Below are 19,621 nucleotides of genomic sequence, written 5' to 3'. Positions count from 1 at the left end.
TAACCTACCTTAGACCTTGTCCATTGTCAGCCCACAGAGCAGACCATGGCGTGGATGTGCCCATCCCCTGCAGGTGGGGAGCCCTCACTGACTCCGCCCCGGGCTCCTCCTTCGCTGTCACCCCCAGGCTGTGACCTGCTCTCGGAGGGCCCAGTAAGCCTAGCTCGATGCAGAACCGCAGGAAAGAAAGCCAAGAGGCGCGCTCCAGAGTCTGACAGAGGCCTGGAGTCGTTCCTGGGGGGGTGCCCTCCCTCATGGTACCTGTAGCTGGCAGATAATGAGAGCTGAATAGATGCAGTTCTGAAGGGTGGCTGCCCTTGTAGGAAGCGCTCGTGCTCCCAGGTGGCTGTCGTCCCACCGTGCCACATGAATGGCAGGTCATCTTATAGACCTTATGCGGAAGGTGCGGGGGATGTGTTTGAAAGATACTGAATGAGATCAAGAGACACATGAAAGCTACTAGGTTTTCAGAAGGTTTTTATTATTTCTATTCTTATTGTATTATTATAGTTTTCCTTACATTCTTTTTTCTTTTATTAAGGTAGAAAAACTTTTAAGAGCCACTGCTGATGGAGACCTAGAAATGGTGAGTTTTTAGAAGTGAATTTCAAGCAGCTTGCTCTCGGCTTAAGCAGCTGTGCTTATGTGTCTTGTCTCCAGGTGAGTCAGGAGCTGTCAGGGTTCTTTGTTCACGTTCACGCAGAAGGGGTGCATTTCATGAGTACTTGCTGGTGGGATGTGACATGCCCCCTGCACGTAACGAGGCAGGTGGAATAAAGCTGCAGTGTGAGCCTATCCCTGCCCTTCAGACATTCATATTCCAGGAGGGCAGCGATGTTGGCAAGAGGACCAGCCTGTGTCCAGGGGCACAGAGTGCGGGCTCGGGGCCAGAGTCCACTAGCCGGGAGCAGGGTGAACAGACCGGGTGGGGAAGGGTGGAGGTGGTAAAGGGGAGGCCAGAGCCCAGAGGGCGTTGGTGTGGCCCTGCAGGAGTTGTGGGCGGTGTGAATCCCTGGCTGGGAGGCTGAGTCTCAGACTTGGGGCTCCAAGGACTCGCAAGTGTCCGAACGAGATGGTGCTAAGGTGTCAGGGAACATCTATGATGAGATCACTGGAGACGCCCATGGGCAGTTCCCCTGGCTTGCCTTTGGCTTCCTGAAAGGAATTTTTTTCTGTCTCCCACTTTAAAAGGAGGGGTAAATTAGCGCTTACCAGATTAGGAGGCCTGAGTGGATCAGATTTACAAGAGTGCTTCACAGGGATGTGTATTTTAAGAGTGCTTTTTGCCAATGATGGAGCTTGAGGTGGTGGACAGCAGTTCCTGGCATCTGATCATCACAGCCTGCGGGGTGTTAAGAATCGGAAGGTAGTTAGCAGTGTCTTAGCCTCTGCCCAGAGGCCACTGTGAATCCATCAGCCTGACTCGTGGTTACTCGGGGCGGGGGGAGGACACAGGCGTCTGGATCTGGCTGTTGCTCCCCTAGAGAGACCAGCCCCAGGGCACCCAGTATTCTTGGGGGGAAGCAAAGAAAGAGTTCCTCAGGCTCCCTATGAGCCGCGGCAAGAGCCAGTGTGGAGAAGAGATTGTGACCATCCCTGCGTCATGATGCGTCTGCTCTGTGCCCGAAGCTGCCGCCCCTTGGCTCCCTTCCCCCCGTCTTGTTCCTTCTAATCACCGAGAGGAACTGCCCTCAGTCCGGTCCGTCCCAGCCAGTCTGTTAGGTGAGGCCCCTGTTCAGGTGAGGGCTTTGGCGTTTCTACCCTGAGGAGCATCTGTTGTCAGAAACGTGGAAGGGACCTGGAGCGGGGGATGTTTGGGATTGAACGGGGTCTTCCTGGGGCCCTTTGTCACTCCTTGCAGACTTTTGCTGACTTCCTCAGTGCTCAGAACCAGGCCTAGAAATGTATTTATATTGTTTTCTTTTCTCACGTTTAATATCCTAGAAACTTGTGTTTACTGGAACATAAATTTGACCTTTTAGGGGTCTTTTCGGTGCTTTCACCTGTGGGCTAGGGCATTAAAGTGGAAAGGACACTGGCGTGGCATCAGAGAGCCTGTGATTAGGTTCTGGCCACCACCTCCTCATCCTGTGGCCTTGAACAAGTGGCCCCCGGAGTGAGTCTCCTCCCCCGTAGGATGAGACGGACCGGTTGTTGAAAGCAGACAGTTAGATGACGTAAGAGGAGGTGCTCACGAAATGCTCCAGGACAGGGCTCTAAAGCCATCACACTGAAGCAACACCGCTCTGCCCCTTTTTAAGATGGAAGAAGAGAATCTGCCGCAAGCTGCAGAAACGGGAGCTCAGTCTCTCTCTGTCACTACTGAAAAGGATTGAGAAAGGCTTGAGCACAGGTGAACCCTGGAATGCTCAAGAGGGAGCAGCCATCATTTATAAGTTACTTTGGTGGTTGAGGAAATGTATCAGTACGTCCTGATTAGAGAAGTGTGTGTGTGTGTGTGTGTGTGTCTGTGTGTGTGTGTGTCTAAGATACCATAACTTATAAAGAAGCTGAGGATGGGTTTTAAGTCCCTATTTCTCCTTACTGCCCGGCGCCAGGTGCGTTACCTGTTGGAGTGGACAGAGGAGGACCCGGATGAAGTGGAGGATGCTGTCAGGGCGGTGGATCTTGAATTTTGTCACCCCTTGTGCCAGTGCCCCAAATGTGCTCCAGCTCAAAAGGTTTGGCTTTTCTTCTGTTGGGGGATGGGCAAATTCTTCTTTTTCCCCTTAGGAAAGTTAGCTGCTTCTCAGCCAGCTAACGGCCGAGTGGCTGGTTGTAGGTGTCCCCTGAGATACAGCTCAAGGTAGAGGAAAGTGGACACTCATGCAGGATCTGGCTCCGGCTGCCTGCTTTCTGAATGGGCAGGTCAGGGAACAGGGCCATGAACGCGGGCTTAGTGTTTCAGTGGTTTTCAGGGCCCCTGAGTCACAAGGCAGGAGCTTATGAACAGACATGCCCGGGGGTCTCCGTCCATGTGGCCGTGGTCCCTTGGGAGGATGCAGGCAAGAGCCCCTGACCCCTGCCTTTGCTCACGTTGGTGCACCCTCTGCGGGAGGACCCTCCCTCCAAGCACAGAGAGACCCCTGTGCCTTTTACCCTGTTTCCCCCATGGTAATAGCCTGCAAAAGCACAGTACAATATCCCGACCAGGATATTACCATGGATACAGTCCATCCGTCTCACTCAGAGTTCCCCGCTTTCATTTGTGCTTGTCTGTGTGTGTGCGCGCATGCCTGCATGTGTGTTTATTTACGTGTTCTGTCTAGTTTTGTTTTTTCTTTAATTGCGGTATAGTTATTTTACAATGTTGTGTTAGTTTCTACTGTACAGCAAGGTGAAGTAGAGTTCCCTGTGCTATACAGCAGGTTCTCATTAGTTATCTGTTTTATACATATTAGTGTATATATGTTAATCCCAATCTCCCAATTCATCCTACTCCCCCTTTCCCCCCTTGGTGTCCATACATTTGTTCTCTACATCTGTGTCTCTATTTCTGCCTTGCAAACCGGTTCATCTCTACCATTTTTCTAGATTCCACAAATATGCGTTAATATATGATATCTGTTTTTCTCTTTCTGACTTACTTCACTGTGTATGACAGTCTCTAGGTCCATCCATGTCTCTACAAATGAACCAATTTCGTTCCTTTTCCTGGCTGAGTAGTATTCCATTGTATATATGTACCACATCTTCTTTATCCATTTCTCTGTTGATGGACATTTAGGTTGTTTCCATGTCCTGGCTGTTGTAAATAGTGCTGCAGTGAACATTGGGGTGCATGTGTCCTTTTCTTAAATAATTTATTAATTTATTTATTTTTGGCTGCGTTGGGTCTTTGTTGCTGTGCGTGGGCTTTCTCTAGTTGTGGCGAGCAAGGGCTACTCTTCGTTGCGGTGCACAGTTTTCTCATTGCGGTAGCTTCTCTTGTCGTGGAGCACGGGCTCTAGGCACGCGGGCTTCAGTAGTTGTGGCACACGGGCTTAGTTGCTCTGCAGCGTGTGGGATCTTCCTGGACCGGGGCTCGAACCCATGTCCCCTGCATTGGCAGGTGGATTCTTAACCACTGTGCCGCCAGGGAAGCCCTGCATATGTCTTTTTGAATTATGGTTTTCTCAGGGTATATGTCCAGTAGTGGGATTGCTGGGTCATATGGTAATTCTATATTTAGTTTTTTAAGGAACCTCCGTACTGTTCTCCATAGTGGCTGTATCAATTTACATTCCCACCAACAGTCAAGAGGGTTCCATTTTCTCCACACCCTCTCCAGCATATATTGTTTGTAGATTTTCTGATGATGGCCATTCTGACTGGTGTGCGGTGATACCTCATTGTAGTTTTGATTTGCATTTCTCTAATGATTAGTGATGTTGACCAGCTTTTCATGAGCCTCTTGGCCATCTGTATGTCTTCTTTGGAGAAATGTCTATTTAGGTCTTCCACCCTTTTTTTTGGCTGCGTTGGGTCTTCGTTGCTGTGTGCGGACTTTCTCTTTTGTCATTTCAAAAATTCTTTGCAGCGAGCGGGAGCTACTCTTGCGTTGCGGTGCGCGGGCTTCTCATTGCAATGGCTTCTCTTGTGGTGGAGCACGGGCTCTAGGCGTGCGGGCTTCAGTAGTTGTGGCTTGTGGGCTTCAGTAGTTGTGGCAGGCAGGCACAGTAGCGTGGCGCATGGGCTTAGTTGCTCCGCAGCATGTGGGATCTTCCTGGACCAGGGTTGGAACCCATGTCCCCTGCACTGGCAGGCGGATTCTTAACCACTGCACCACCAGGGAAGTCCTTACGCCCAGTTTTTGATTGGGTTGTTTGTTTTTTTGATGTTGAGCTGCATGAGCTGTTTGTATATTTTGGAGATTAATCCTCCGTTGATTCGTTTGCAAATATTTTCTCCCATTCTGAGGGTTGTCTTCATCTTGTTTATGGTTTCCTTTGCTGTGCAAAAGCTTTTAAGTTTCATTATAGGTCCCATTTGTCTATTTTTGTTTGTATTTCCATTACTGTCCTGCATTCTGTTTAGTTTTATCACATGTGTAGGTTTGTGTGTCCACCACCACATTCAAGGTGCAGAACAGTTCTCTCATCACAAGGAGACTAACTCATGTTGCCTTTTATAATCACACCCACCTCTCTCCCTGTCACCCCAGCCCACCATCCCTGACCCCTGGCAACCACTAATCTGTTCTCCAGTTCTAATATTTTGTCATTTCAAAAATGTTATATAAAAGCCATCATACAGCATGGAACCTTTGGGGATTGGCTTTGTTCACTCAGCCGGATTTCCAGGTTGTTGTGTGTAATCAGTGGTTTATCCTGCATCGCCGGGCAAACTCCAGACACACCGCTGGGCTAGAAGAACAGTTCTGATTTAATCACAGCATGAAGCGATTTACTTTTGTGTCTCTTTGAGAAACTACAAAAAGAGAAAAAGTAGGCTTTAAAAGAGCAAGGAACATAAATTTATCCAATAAATTCAACAGATGCTGTAGTGTGTAATTCAGTTTCTTGCTACAATTAATGAACTGTGAGGTGGGGGAGAGCAGAGTGGGTAAATGCCCAGAAGGACAGCAAAGACACAGTAACTGCTTCCAGCCATACAGTCACTGATGGGCCTGAGGGCTGTGCTACTTCATTCACACCACATCCTTTGAAACAGCATCTGCCTTTTTAATCCCTTTGTTTTTCACAGCAGCCCACCTTGGGGGAGTCAGTTTTGGACTGTACATATCCAGCAGCATGCGGACAGCAGAAAAGTTATGCATCCCAATGTACACAATACCCTGTAGCTGAAAAAGCTACAAGTGAATGAAAAACTACAAGTCATTTCAATATTCTTAGGTTAGAGACATCCATGGTGAAGCTTTTTAAATAAGGTAGTATTATCTTGCAGCACAAGTCAAATTAATTTTCTTAGCATGGGACATACACATTGAGTTAGACAGCTAGCACATGAATGAGCACATGCTATGTATACAACGCCATTTACAACTGCTCAAAAAAAATATGAGCTACTTAGGGATACACTTAACAAGACATGGACAGGATCTGTATGCTGGAAATCACAAAATGATGAAAAAAGTCAAAGAATGTGTAAATACTTAGGTATATCAGATCATGAAGACTCAACCTAGTAAAGATGTTATTTCTCCCCAGATTGATCTACAGTAGTTTTTTGTTTTTGTTTTTGTTTTTGCGGTACGCGGGCCTCTCACTGCTGTGGCCTCTCCTGTCGCGGAGCACAGGCTCTGGGCGCGCAGGCTCAGAGGCCATGGCTTACGGGTCCAGCTGCTCCGAGGCATGTGGGATCTTCCCGGACCAGGGCACGAACCCGTGTCCCCCGCATCGGCAGGCGGACTCTCAACCACTGCGCCACCAGGGAAGCCCTGATCTACAGTTTTAATGCAGTTCCTATCAAAATCCTAACAAAGTTTTTGTAGACATAGACAAGCTTATTTTAAAATGTATATGGAAAGGTGCCAGCCCTAAAATATCTAAAACAATCCTGGCAATGAAGAATAAATTAGGATCACTCTACCCAATATTAAGGCTAACTATGTAGCTACAGTAATCAAGACAGTGTGGCCTTGGTGGAGGGACAGACACACAGATCACTGGGACAGAACAGAGAACCCAGAAATAGACCCACACATATATAGTCAACTGAGGTCTGACAGCAAGCCGGTGGGGGAAGGACAGCCTTTTCAACAAACAGTGTTGGAGCAAGTGGACATCTTCAGGCAAAAAAATGAACCTCAACATAAACTCACACCCTGTACAAAAATTAACTCAAAATGGATCACAGACTTAACCGTAAAATGTAAAGTTATAAAACTTTTAGAAAAAAACAGGAGGAAATCTTTGGAACCCAGGGCTAAGCAAAGAGTTCTTAGACTTGACACCCAAAGCATGATCCATACAGAGCAAATGGATAAGTTGGACTTCTAAATTGTGAACTTGTCCTGTGGAAACCCATGCAAAGAAGCTATACAGGCAGATTACAGACTAAAAGAAAATACCTGGGCTTCCCTGGTGGCACAGTGGTTGAGAGTCCGCCTGCCGATGCAGGGGGCACGGGTTCGTGCCCCGGTCTGGGAAGATCCCACGTGCTGCGGAGCAGCTGGGCCCGTGAGCCATGGCCGCTGGGCCTGCGCGTCGGGAGCCTGTGCTCCGCAGCGGGAGAGGCCATGGCGGTGGGAGGCCCGCGTACCGCAAAAAAAAAAAAAAAAAGAAAATACCTGCAAGCCACATATCTGACAAAAGGCCAGAATCTAGAATATATAAAGAACTTTCAAAACTCGATAGTAAAGAAAGAAAACAAACCAATAAGAAAATGGGCAAAGGGAATGAACAGACATTTCATTGAGGAGCATTTAGATATGGCAGATAAGCACATGAAAGGATGTTCAAGGTCATCACCCATCAGGGAAATGCAAATTATAGCCACAGTGAGATAACACTATGCGCCTATCAGAATGGCTAAATCAAAATTAGTGAAAAGTGACACCACCAAATGCTGGTGAGGATGTGGGGAACTTGTTTCACTCATCCATTGCTGGTGGGAATAGCCACTCTGGAAAACAGTGTTTGTTGTCAGTTCCTTATAAAACTAGCCATAGAATTGCCATGTAATTACCATATGATTCAGCAATTGCATTCCTGGGCATTTATCTTAGAGGAATGGTAACTTATGTTCTCACAAAAACCTGTAAACAAATGTACACAGCAACTTTATTTGCAGTATCCCCGAACTGGAAACAACCCACGTGTCCTTCAGTGGGTGAACTGCTAAACAAAGTATGGCAGGGGCATGCCACGGGGCGCTGTTCAGCGATAAAGAATAAACCGTTGATTACATGCAACACCTGGAATCAGGACATTTGGTAGTCTCCTGTTTTTGGCTTTGTGAATAAAGCAACTGTAAACATTTGTGTACAGTTCTTTGTGTAAATATATTTTTACTTGGGTAATTACCTAGGAGTATAATTGCTGGGTTATGCAGGAGGTATATGTTAACTTGAAATGACCAGTTTTCCTCAGTGATTGTAGCATTTTTCATTCCCGCCAGCAGGGTGTGAGAATTCTAGTTGCCCCAAATCCCGGTGAACACTTGGTATTTTGACTTTTTAACTTTAGCCATTCTGGTAAGTGTGCAGTGGTATTTCCTCATGTTCTTCCCTTCTACTTCTTCATCTGCTTGTTTTTGAAGTATAGTTTATATACAGTAAAATTCACCCTTTAAATTTAGCATAGCTTTTTAAAGAGATAACATTTTTAATCATCGAAAAGTGAACTAGATAACCCAAGTTTTAATCCTTGATCAATCACAGGAAACATTGACATATTAATTGCACTATCAAATATATGATTCAACATCACAATTTAATGTTTGTTTTTAGTTCTATTGGTTTGTTTTGTTTGCCCTCTTAATTACTGATGGATTGTTCTTATCTCCGCATGATTGGTTTTAAAACCATTGTGAATAAAAGGGAAGTTCCATGATAAAAATGAAGGTGAACTTCAGAGATAAGTAGCAAACAGTTTTCTGAGGTTTGACAAACGAATGTGTAACCACCAGCACAGTAAAAATATAGACTATCTCTATCACCCTGAATATTCTTTCCTGCCCCGTTGAAGTTTGCCGTATTGCATGTTGCATCCCCTGACCATCACCGACCTGCTTTCTGACCCTTTGGTTTTGTGATTCCTGATTTTGATTTGCATTTCTCTGAAAACTACGGATGTTGTCTTATGTGCTCATTGACCGACCATTCAACCGTCTTCTTTTGTGAAGTCTTTTCACATCTTTTGCCTACTTTTTTTTTCCTTTTGCCTGTTTTTTCTTTTTAAAAGTTGGATTGTCTTATTGAGTTGTAAGAGTTTGTTTCGTTTTGCTTTTAAGTTCTGGTTGGTACAAGTCCTTTGTCAGATACACATATTTGCAAACATTTTTCTGCCCTTATATGACTTGCCTTTTCATTTTCTTACTTGCCTCATGCAAAGAGCAAACATTAAACATTTTTATTAAGTCAGTTTATCAAACTTTTTTTATGGCTTTTGCTTTTTGTGTCTTATCTAAGAAATCTTTGCGTATCCCAGTGTTGCAAAGATTTTCTTTTGTGTTTACTTCAAGAAGTTTAATAGTTGTAGATTTACATTTAGGTCTGTGATGCATTTTAGTGTTTGTGTTTGGTGTGAGGTGAGGGTTGATGGGCAGTTTTCCCATATGTGGATGTCCAGTTGTTCCAGCACCATCTGTCAAACAGACTTTGCCTTCCCCGTTCAATTGCCATGGCATAAAACGGTATCATTGTAGGGGGCTTGCTTTCTTGAAAACAGAAGTTAATCCTTCGATGTATCATACCTTTCTAAAGTAGTAATTCACCTGTGGGCAACCCGATTCAGGATGCCGCTGTGATTCCAGATTTTACAGAGGGGCTGTGAGGGACAGATGGCTTCAGTTCCTTCAGCTGGGTTCCTTAAGTACTAACAACATTTCTGTTTCCACATTCTGCACTTATTAGAAGCTGGCAAAGATTCCTGCCAGTGGGCTTGGTGTGAATGTGACCAACCAGGATGGTTCCTCCCCACTGCACGTTGCTGCCCTGCATGGTCGGGCGGACCTCCTTCTCCTCCTCGTGAAGCACGGTGCCAGTGTGGGGGCCAGAGACGCAAAGCAGGCCGTCCCACTCCACCTGGCCTGCCAGAAGGGCCACTTCCAGGTATGGGTCCTGGCTCTTGCACAGCGTGTATAGGGTTAGAACCTCACTTGGCAGGAGTGCTGCCGAGGGAAGAGTTTGCTTGCTGGCCCAGAGGATGGGCCCATTTCCTTCCTCCCAGCGCCAAGATTCTGAGATGCACACGGTAGGACCACTCAGCAACAGAACACAGAACCCTGGGGCTTCTGGGGGTGGAGCCAACCCCCCTCCCACTGGCATTCACGTCTGGCAGCACAGAGGCTGTCATTCTGATTCTGACCCTAGCCGGGAGCTGTCTCTCTGATTCTTGGGTGTTGGTCATCTGTGCCAAACAGTTCAGTATCTATTTATTTTTTCATTTTTCCTTATTAGTTCCACTGTAAGGTTTTTAAAGCTAGGAGTCATATTTCGGGTAATGCCTAGCATTAGTTTTCTAACATGTGAAACTGGAGTAATAATTACATCTCTCCACAGAGGAGACGGAATGATTAGATGAAAAACACGCACGCCTAGCACACCACCTCCACACACACAAGACCCTCAGCAAATGTTAATCCCTCCCCCTTCACTGGTCTGCTTTCTCCTGAGGGTCAGACATGGATCTAAGAGTCTTCTAGAGAATCTTACAGAAAAGTCAAAAGAATAGCAAGTTAGATGATCTCTCCCTGCAAATTTTAATTAAAGTTGAACACTTTTCTTCTCTGGCCTAGGTGGTGAAATGTCTACTAGATTCTAATGCAAAACCCAATAAAAAGGATATAAGTGGAAACACACCCCTCCTTTATGCTTGTTCCAGAGGCCACCACGAAGTTGCGGCACTGTTGCTGCAGGTAAGGACCCCCTCGCCCCCAGCCCAGGAGCTGCTGACACGGCTTGGTGATGGGCATCCCGCCACGCGGCGAGCCTCTGGCGGTACACCGGGGAGGGGCGGGAGAGGGAGGCTGCTTGGCTTTTGCTTTAAGCTAGCCCTGGGGTGGGGAGCTTTGCAGTAATGGGGTCTCAGCGTCCGAGCTGCATCAGGGATGCAGAGTTAAGGACTGAGACGCCGCTTTTGCTAAGGGTTTGGATCTTGCCTCATTTAACCAGGTCAGTTGAATTGTCACCTGCAGTGTGAGCTGAATGTCCCTTTATGTCACTGCTCCTTTTTGCCTCTCTTGATAAAGGGTATATGTGTTGATTTTAGAATTTTTAAAAGTAGAGAGAAACCCAACTTTTCCATAACCCTGTTTTTCAAAGGCAACTAACTTTGGTGACTTCTTAAAAATGTGCATAGTTTAGATCACTATTGTTTTCTATCTTGCTTGTTTTAACTTAACATAGAAAACTGTTTATTTTATTTATTTAATTTTTATAATTAATTTATTTTATTATTTATTTATTTATTTATGGCTGTGTTGGGTCTTCGTTGCTGTGCGCGGGCTTTCTCTAGTTGCCGCGAGCGGGGGAGCTACTCTTCATTGCGGTGCGCAGGCTTCTCATTGCGGTGGCCTCTCCTGTTGCGGAGCACAGGCTCTAGGAGGGCAGGCTCAGTAGTTGTGGCTGGCGGGCTCTAGAGCGCAGGCTCAGTAGTTGTGGCACACGGGCTTAGTTGCTCCGCGGCATGTGGAATCTTCCTGGACCAGGGCTCAAACCCACGTCCCCTGCATTGGCAGGCGGATTCTTAACCACTGGACCACCAGGGAAGTCCGAAAATTGTTTATTAAAACCTCAGTTTTTAGTGGTTGCATAATTATGGATGTACCATGGTCTTTTTTTTTAAAACTGTTTCTGCTCAATACATTTAGGTGACTTATTTTTTCTCCTGTTATAATGATAAATGCTGCCATGAATATCTTTGTACACAAATCTTTTCTCCTCAGTATTACTTTTACTCCTAACATCTTAAGAAAAATTTCCGACATACAGAAAAGTTGAAAGAATGTTGTAGGGCACACCCATATAGGTACCACATCGATTCAACATTCCTTCTGATTGTGCCGTTTCTCTCTCTAGCATGGGGCCTCCATTAATGCTTCTAACAATAAGGGCAACACAGCACTGCACGAGGCTGTGATAGAAAAGCACGTCTTCGTGGTGGAGCTGCTTCTGCTTCATGGAGCATCAGTTCAGGTCTTGAACAAGAGGCAGTGCACAGCTATAGACTGTGCTGAACAGGTAGGTGGGAGCGCTTCATTGCTGAGAGCATCCCAGGCTCCCTTACAGCTCACGGGGATCCCCTGTGTTTAAACCAGATCTGAAGGAGCAGTAGTCAGACCTCTGACTTGCCGTGCCAGGCTGAGTAGGTGTGCTGGAAGTCTGTGAGTGTGGCTGCATCCCTGGTCCTTGGTCACCTGACCAGAGGCGGCCTGCTGGGGCAGTTTTCAAAGGCCTGGTTAGAGGTGCCCCCTACCCACCACAGGCCTCGGCGCCTCTGGCACACAGTCCAGCAGTTAGGTACTCGCGGGGAAGAGCAGGTTGACACAGCATCCTGGTCTCACCCTCCCTGCACTGGGAATATGCCTGTGGTCCTAGCAGCACGAGGGAGGGAGCGTGTGCAGTTAGTGAACAAACCTTGAGTTCTGTAAGGAGAAGTATGATGTGCGGTTTACTACCCTCCCAGTGCATGGACGTGCGCCATGGAGAACTGGTGAGGAAATAGGAGGAGACTAAAGGAGGGACCTCTTTACTGTTCCTCTTTCCATGTTAAATCTTTATCTAGTTTCCTACTCAGGTAGACAACTACTAGGCTGTTAAATGACACCACTGACATATTAAAGTCACCATAAATCCAACCTACTTATAGGCTTAGTATATTAATTTCTAATTTTCAGTTGTGTTTCTTAACAGAATTGAAAAATTTTATACTTTCAATTTAGCACTCTCTCAAATGATGAATATCTTTTATTGAGCACTTACTATGTGCTGGGTGCTTGATAACCTCATGATAACTCTACAGTAATAGATCCTGTTCTTGTCAACCCAGTTGCACGGAGCAGTGAAACACGGGCCCAGAGTACCACCTAGTAGAGGGCAGAGCCAGCCCCCAAATGCAGTGCTGTTCTTCACCACTAGGCTTTATGGCCTCAAAGTTTTGTCTGTAGCTGCTTCTTAGCTTTTCTGCCCAGCCATGCCAACACTGACATTTAGATCAAAACCAGGCAATAACCTGCTAAGAAAGCATACAAAACGTTACTGTTACCTTTTTCCTTTCACATTGTAGAATTCAAAAATAATGGAATTGCTTCAGGTAGTACCAAGCTGTGTGGCCACGTTAGATGATGTTGGAGAAACAGACCACAACGAGTACGTTACTGTCAAGATCAGGAAAAAATGTAAGAACTCACATCCTTTCTGTAATTCTCAACTTGGGTTTATTTGGAAGTTCATGAGTCGTTGGTTGCTGGTTTTCACTTAATTGTAAATGTAAAACAATTATAATCATGACTGGGGGTGGGATATAGGCACCAAAGAAATGCATGTTATATCCTGTTTCATCTGTCCTGTAACATACATTTCATCCAGAAATGTATGTAATATCCTTTTTCATCCATTATTTGGATACTGGTTTTCTGCTTGACTGTGATGCTCCCTAAAGAGGTAAGATGGACACTCTGGGCATTACCCTGAAGGTCAGGCCTCCACTCGCCAACCAGGGAGGAGGAACCACCTCTGGTAGTTTCTTTCATGTCTCATGTTCTGAATCCAGGCCTTTTTCTCAGCACTTCCTGGACACCTGGGGTAAATGCTACCTTTAAAGAATTCTTTTTTAATCTGCAGGTGTACAGAGGTAGATGGTCATTAGAACAGCAGCTGCCAAACAGGGGTGGGGCTGAAGTATTTTCCTCTTTTTTAAAAAGTTGTTACAGTTTAGATGGGGTCCTTGTTCAACTTTTTAAAAAATTGCAATTGTAGTTTGCAATGCAGTAATGTGAATAAGCCCATTCACACATCTGGATAATCCTGAGGCTGTCTCACCCTAGTTGGCTGTGCCTGGGGAATATCAGTGTATTAAGGATTTATCTTTGTTTCATGGGGGTTCACACAGTAATAAATAGGTATCTACTAATACATTTCTGTAATCAAATGCAGTGCTTAATTTCCTAAATTTTGTTGGACTTTAACAAAAAGAAGGTTGAAAGTTTGCATCTGTGCTATAGTTTTTAAACAATTCTGAAACTAGTTTGGAAGTTTTCAGATGTTTATCCTTTTATCTACAGGGAACTCCAAAATGTATGATCTACCAGATGAACCTTTTACAAGACAGTTTTACTTTGTCCACTCAGTTGGTCAGTTTAAGTGAGTATAAGATTCGAGTTGATTTCTGTGCTTTTGACCTTAGCTTTACTTACAACTCAAGCAGGTTATATGCAGCTTTAATGGGTTATAAATAAATCTGCACTCGTCAAATGCTGCCGCCTCGTGGCCAACCAGAGTATTTCGCACCACTATCCCTAACGTTTATTTTAGTTTGTTTTGGGTTTCAGGGGAAGGACCTCAAGGGAGATTATGGCAAGAGATAGAAGTGTCCCTAATTTTGCTGAAGATTCTTTGCATGAGGTGAGTTATTAAACACTGGCTTATAATCTTACTTTTTCAAGCCTGAATTTTTCAAAACTAATCCATGGTAAACACATTTCTCATTTCATTATTCCCTTCACTGATGAGAGTTACTAACAATTAAAATGAGTTCCTTAGCGGCATGGTCACTTATTGTTGTATTTAATAATGCGTTTCTGAGCTGAGAAAGGAAGGTGAAGAAGAAGTGGGGACTAGTTGTACTGCATGGAAAGATGCTGCAGTTTACAGCGTGCATACTAGATGAACTCTCACATTTTACTGTGGAAGCAAATTCACTAATGTGTTAATCACTAATGTAAGGAAGAAAACACATTTGTATATAGATGGGTAAAAAACTTCAAGTATGGTATAAAGTTGCTCGTATAGACAATTCTGTATGTGGCCATCTTCCTATAGCACTATTTAATTCTCCTGCTTTACATTCTGTGGTGTTTTTAGGTGGCTCTTCTCGGAACACCTGGCTTGGCTTGGCTTTTTTTTTTAATTGAAGTATAGCTGATTTACACTGTTGTGTTAGTTTCTAGTGTACAGCAAAGTGATTCAGTTACGTATTCTTTTTCACGTTTTTTCCACTATAGTTTATTACAAGATATTGAATATAGTTCCCTGTGCTATACAGTAGGACCGTGTTGAAACACGGCTTTTCTTATTGCTGCTTGCCAATAGAATATATGCCTTACTTATGAGAAATCGAATTTATAGTATGTGCGGCATAGGCTTGTTGGAACAAATACACTGAAGTTCTAAATCTTTTAGAGAATTAGTGATTTTTGTTAAGATGACTCATTTTGATTTCATAGTTAATCTTCCATGGCTTTGCTAATAGACCTGCTGCTGGCTGGGAAACCTGCAAACTTTGAAATCTGCCTGGGTTCAATCAAGTGTTAGCGTTCCCCTTGATAGCTGGGGGACTTAAGGCAGATTGCTTAACTTTTGCTGATCCTGTTTCCTCAGCTGTATGTAAAATGGGGATAACAATAGTACACACTTGTTAGAGTTGTAAAGATTAAACGTGAAAACATGTAAAGCGTTTACATTGTGTCTGATACATGGAGTGTGCAAATGTCATACTTTCACCGCACGGATGTTAAGAGTTGAAATTATGCCTGGGAAGTACTGAGCACATTGGATGGCACATAGAAGCACTCTATGGGAGCTGTTATTGTGTGGGTTGTTTCAAGTATAGCACAAATGTTAACTGTTTGAATCATACCTTTTCTTTAGCCAGGGAGGCAAAGAGTCACTCGGAAGCAGAATAACCTGCCAGACCAGAGCAGCTCTCAGACAGCTGACAAAGGAAACGATGGTCAGCCGGAGAGGCCTGGACCGAGACAAACTGCTCCTGGACAAAGACGAATGCTCCGTAGACACATAGTCAATGATGCGGTTGTACCCAAGGGCCCAGAGACTGCTGGCAACCTGACCACTCCCCAAGAGGCTAGCATTTCCCAATCTTAATAGTAATAAGGAATTATCTACTGCCAAGAAGTGAGTCCTCAACAAGAAGATGCCAAGCATGAGTACAGCTTAGAACTAAACGAACTTACTGTTTGTCTTGAGAGAAAAGCAGAAAGGTCCTGAAAGCTTTTCTGTGGCAGATGGAAAGAATGCAACAACAAAAAGCTATCACCATCTCTTTCCTCTTCAAAGCTAATGGATACACTTGAAAAAGAATGGACAAAAGTTCCAGTAGTGTCCAGATCCTTAAGACGCTTCTTCTTATGTATTAGGGTTCCTTGGTTACAGCGAGGTTTCATCACCAGATTCTGACCTCCTTCTACTGAAAGGTGCTAGACTTCTGGGATGTGTATAAACTTGCAAACCACAGCTAAAAGAATTCCTCCCTCTGCGATAAGCTGAAGAAAAGCAATTTAGGTTTCATGGTACCGTGGAGGCCGGGCGGAAATGTTGCATTGGAATGAAGGAAATAGGACCTGAAAAATGTCCCTTTGCAAGCAACACTTGAACCCAAAGATGCCTAAATGCCATTTTGATGCTCATTTTAGTTGAAAGGACACACATGACATGTTCTACACTATGTATGTGGGGAAAGTTGGGTATAATTTTTCTTCTAAAAAATTAAGTACAGATAATTGATCACTGCACTTATACACCTGTAGCAGTGTCTCTGGAAAAATCCCTTTCCGTTAAGAGCCTCCCTTAAATGTCACACCTGATGGATGGTTCCTGAACTAGACAGTAGACTTGGCACACCTTTTCTTAGTCTTTTGATTCAAAAGATTCAAAACTTACAGCACAAACCAGGTCAAAGTTACCTTAAATTAGAATTTATTACCATTTATTCCTTTTTATAAATTTCTATAGCTTATACTCATTTTTTTTGTTATCAATTGGTCTAGAGCTGCAAACATGGGTTTGTCCAGAGTACATTTTCAAACAACTTTGTAATAGGAAAATGGTTCTGTGCACGTTCTTGGAAACACTTGCGTATGTACAGAAGGGAGGGGCTGATTATTTTTCTACAAAGTAATTTATGATTTTTAATTTTCTAATGTGCCTTGGACATGTGCCAAATGATGGAAAAGAAACAGTAAACTTTATGATTCTTGAGCGTGTCATGGTGTACTTTTTTGAGTTTGTTTTGCTAGGGAGATGTGTTTCTCAGCCTTTCTGCTATAAACATGTACTTTGTATATGGAAAAATCTTCCCCCATTGGATGGAGATACATTTTATTTTTCAGTTGTAGATATAAGTACGACTGAAGCATGTAAACTGGATCATCTGGAGAGCATTACCCATGTACCCTGAGTAGGGCTGACCTAATCCGGTAAGCTCGGTGTCTAGGGCCCCCACAAGGATGTCTGAATTTCCTTTAACATCAGAAGAGCAAAACCGAATATAATACAGCTTCTTAGCCCAAACAGGAAACAAGCACTGTTGCTTTGCAAGTTTCTTTGTTCTATTTTTACTCCTTTCCCCCACTTTTAAACAAAACCACCTCATTGACTTAAGTTGCTGTACTTCTCTACCATCCTAATTAAGAAACTTGACCCTATGCAGTTTATCAGCACGGCCATTTCCAAGATGCAAATACATATATTTGACACCACCTAATTTTGGGGGTGGTGCAATATAATATTGAAAACTTTCACATATACCCCCAATTAATTTCTAACAATTGTCCTGGCTGGTAGAATTGCCAAATGAGGAGCCAGGTTCATGGAAATAATAAGGGGGCTAATTTGTTTGCACCGTCAGAGCTGGGGTCAGGCCCTGGCTGGCAGTGTCACCTGAATTGGCAGATTCCAGCTCAGTGTGCCCTTCATCTGGAGATGTAAATGCCATGAATGGGACTGTCAATCTTAGGGGAGAAGATTCCTCTTGAGCTACTTTGGTAATCAGCAGGGTGAGCAATCTGAAGTGATTACCTCAATTATTTTTAAAAACACTTGTGTTTTTCTCCAATTACTTTCCCACTTAAAAATAAATTTGACAATTCAGACATTGGTAATGCCCAAATTTCTGTTTTGTGTAGGAATGTTCTGAATTCAAAGTTAAATTAGAAAGTTGAGAATAACCACCCCCCCACCCCGTGCACGGAAACGTACTCCACCCCCTTGATGCAATCAAGAACCTCTATCCTGGGCTTCCCTGGTGGCGCAGTGGTTGAGAGTCCGCCTGCCGATGCAGGGGACACGGGTTTGTGCCCCGGTCTGGGAGGATCCCACGTGCCGCGGAGTGGCTGGGCCCGTGAGCCATGGCTGCTGAGCCTGCGCGTCCGGAGCCTGTGCTCCGCAACAGGAGAGGCCACAAGAGTGAGAGGCCCGCGTACCGCAAAAAAAAAAAAAAAGAACCTCTATCCTTGTACACCGAGTCATTTTCCATTCTCGCGTATCTCTGAAGGATGGGAGGTTGACAATCTTTAAACACATTCACATTGGCAGCTCCATCAGGACAGTGGTTATTCTGCAAGAGAAAGTGTGTAGCAAGCTTGCTGAGAATTGTCTAGTCTCCCTCCAGCATTTCTATGTAAATGAGACATAAAACAAGATGTACCTGTAACTGGGATTTTTTTTTCAAAATCCTTGATCAGATTTTACTTTTGATGATTTACTCTGATACTGTGAAAAATTTTTGATGTTCTTAATGGTTCTACTCATTCGTTTATTCAGGAATACTAGACACTTTATTCTAACACTGACATGCTTCAGCATCTATGGTTACAAATTTCAAGTCTCAAACATAGTAAAATCTCAAATACAGTTTAAACATATATCAGCAGTGTGCTAGCTAAAGCAGAGATTGGGATTGTAAACCACATTTCCCATCACTTTCCTGCTACTAATCCTATCCATCTCATTAAATGTTATGAACTTCCTCCAGGGCTAGGCCTCCCAGGACTAAGACATCTATCTACAAGGTTACACCAAACAGCTCACTTGGGAGTTCAGTGTATTTATTTATTTTTGGCTGTGCTGTGCGGCTTGCGGGATCTTAGTTCCATGACCAGGGATTGAACCCGGGCCACCGCAGTGAAAGTGCCGAGTCCTAAGCACTGTACCGCCACGGAACTTCCTAGAGTTAAGTTTACGATTTAAATTTACGAGCACAGTTTTTCATAACCTGGTGGGAGTAAAGCACAATATAAGAGATGACATTTTTAAAAAATATATTTATTTGGTTGCGCTGGGTCTTAGTTGCAGCAGGCGGGCTCTTTAGTTGTGGCAGGCAAACTCTTAGTTGCAGCATGCATGTGGGACCTAGTTTCCTGACCAGGGATTGAACCCGGGCCCCCTGCATTAGGAGCACGGAGTCTTAACCACTGCGCCACCAGGGAAGTCCCAAGAGATAACATTTAAGTTACCTGCAACCTTATCAGTGAAGACCCAGAACATTTCTACCAAAACGTTTAACCACTAAACTGTCTCAGCTGGATTGGAATCATTTAAAATCATTTCTCTTACAAACATGTTTACTAGTGTTGAAGTATATTACCAGCATGTCTCAGTTATTTTGGTAATTTTTTTCCAATGGATGTATCCTCTAGTTACAGAGGTTGTTTGGATAGGGGTCATATTTGTTAGATAATTTAGTCTCAATGCCTTTGAAAAGCATATTATAACTGAAACCGAAGCTAGGAATTTTCCCACATTAAATGTAAGTACTATCTTCAGGAAGAAAAATAGCTTACCTGCTTTCAGAACCTATGTCTTGGAAATATTAAAGTTGACTCAGCTTAATCCATGCGTCTTAAATCCCATGATGTTACTGGACACTCTGCTATCTCCTTTTTACTGAAGATGATCGAGCAGCTTCTATTTCTGCTAAGGCCACTTTCCCACCTAACACTAATGTCACAATTACAAAGGATATATTCATGCTGCTACACATGTTCAAAAGCTTTTGATAGG

The 19,621-nt window shown here is 44.1% G+C and overlaps 1 protein-coding gene across 9 annotated transcripts in view; it reads left to right on the top strand.

The window, feature by feature from the left end:
- Window positions 1-16,819, top strand: part of ANKRD27 (ankyrin repeat domain 27) — a 53,498-nt gene extending 36,679 nt beyond the window's left edge. For 5 of the 9 annotated variants that reach the window (XM_029204670.1, XM_029204679.1, XM_029204661.1 and 2 more), the window contains 10 exons: window positions 31-153; window positions 542-586; window positions 2,559-2,681; window positions 9,518-9,715; window positions 10,402-10,521; window positions 11,684-11,845; window positions 12,891-13,002; window positions 13,888-13,966; window positions 14,155-14,227; window positions 15,473-15,903. In XM_029204670.1, the coding sequence (XP_029060503.1) occupies window positions 31-153; window positions 542-586; window positions 2,559-2,681; window positions 9,518-9,715; window positions 10,402-10,521; window positions 11,684-11,845; window positions 12,891-13,002; window positions 13,888-13,966; window positions 14,155-14,227; window positions 15,473-15,706 (1,269 nt within the window). In that variant the 3' untranslated portion in view covers window positions 15,707-15,903. Of the gene's footprint in view, window positions 1-30; window positions 154-541; window positions 587-2,558; window positions 2,682-9,517; window positions 9,716-10,401; window positions 10,522-11,683; window positions 11,846-12,890; window positions 13,003-13,887; window positions 13,967-14,137; window positions 14,228-15,472 lie in introns of all 9 variants that reach the window. The other 4 variants (XM_029204704.1, XM_029204696.1, XM_029204721.1 and 1 more) reach the window with 4 other exon arrangements.
- Window positions 16,820-19,621: the final 2,802 nt, after the last annotated feature.

Source organism: Monodon monoceros, unplaced genomic scaffold (assembly GCF_005190385.1).
Source record: "Monodon monoceros isolate NGI ecotype Baffin Bay Population unplaced genomic scaffold, NGI_Narwhal_1 Super_Scaffold_10, whole genome shotgun sequence".
NCBI lineage: Eukaryota > Metazoa > Chordata > Mammalia > Artiodactyla > Monodontidae > Monodon > Monodon monoceros.
This window is presented reverse-complemented; position numbering and strand designations above follow the sequence as displayed.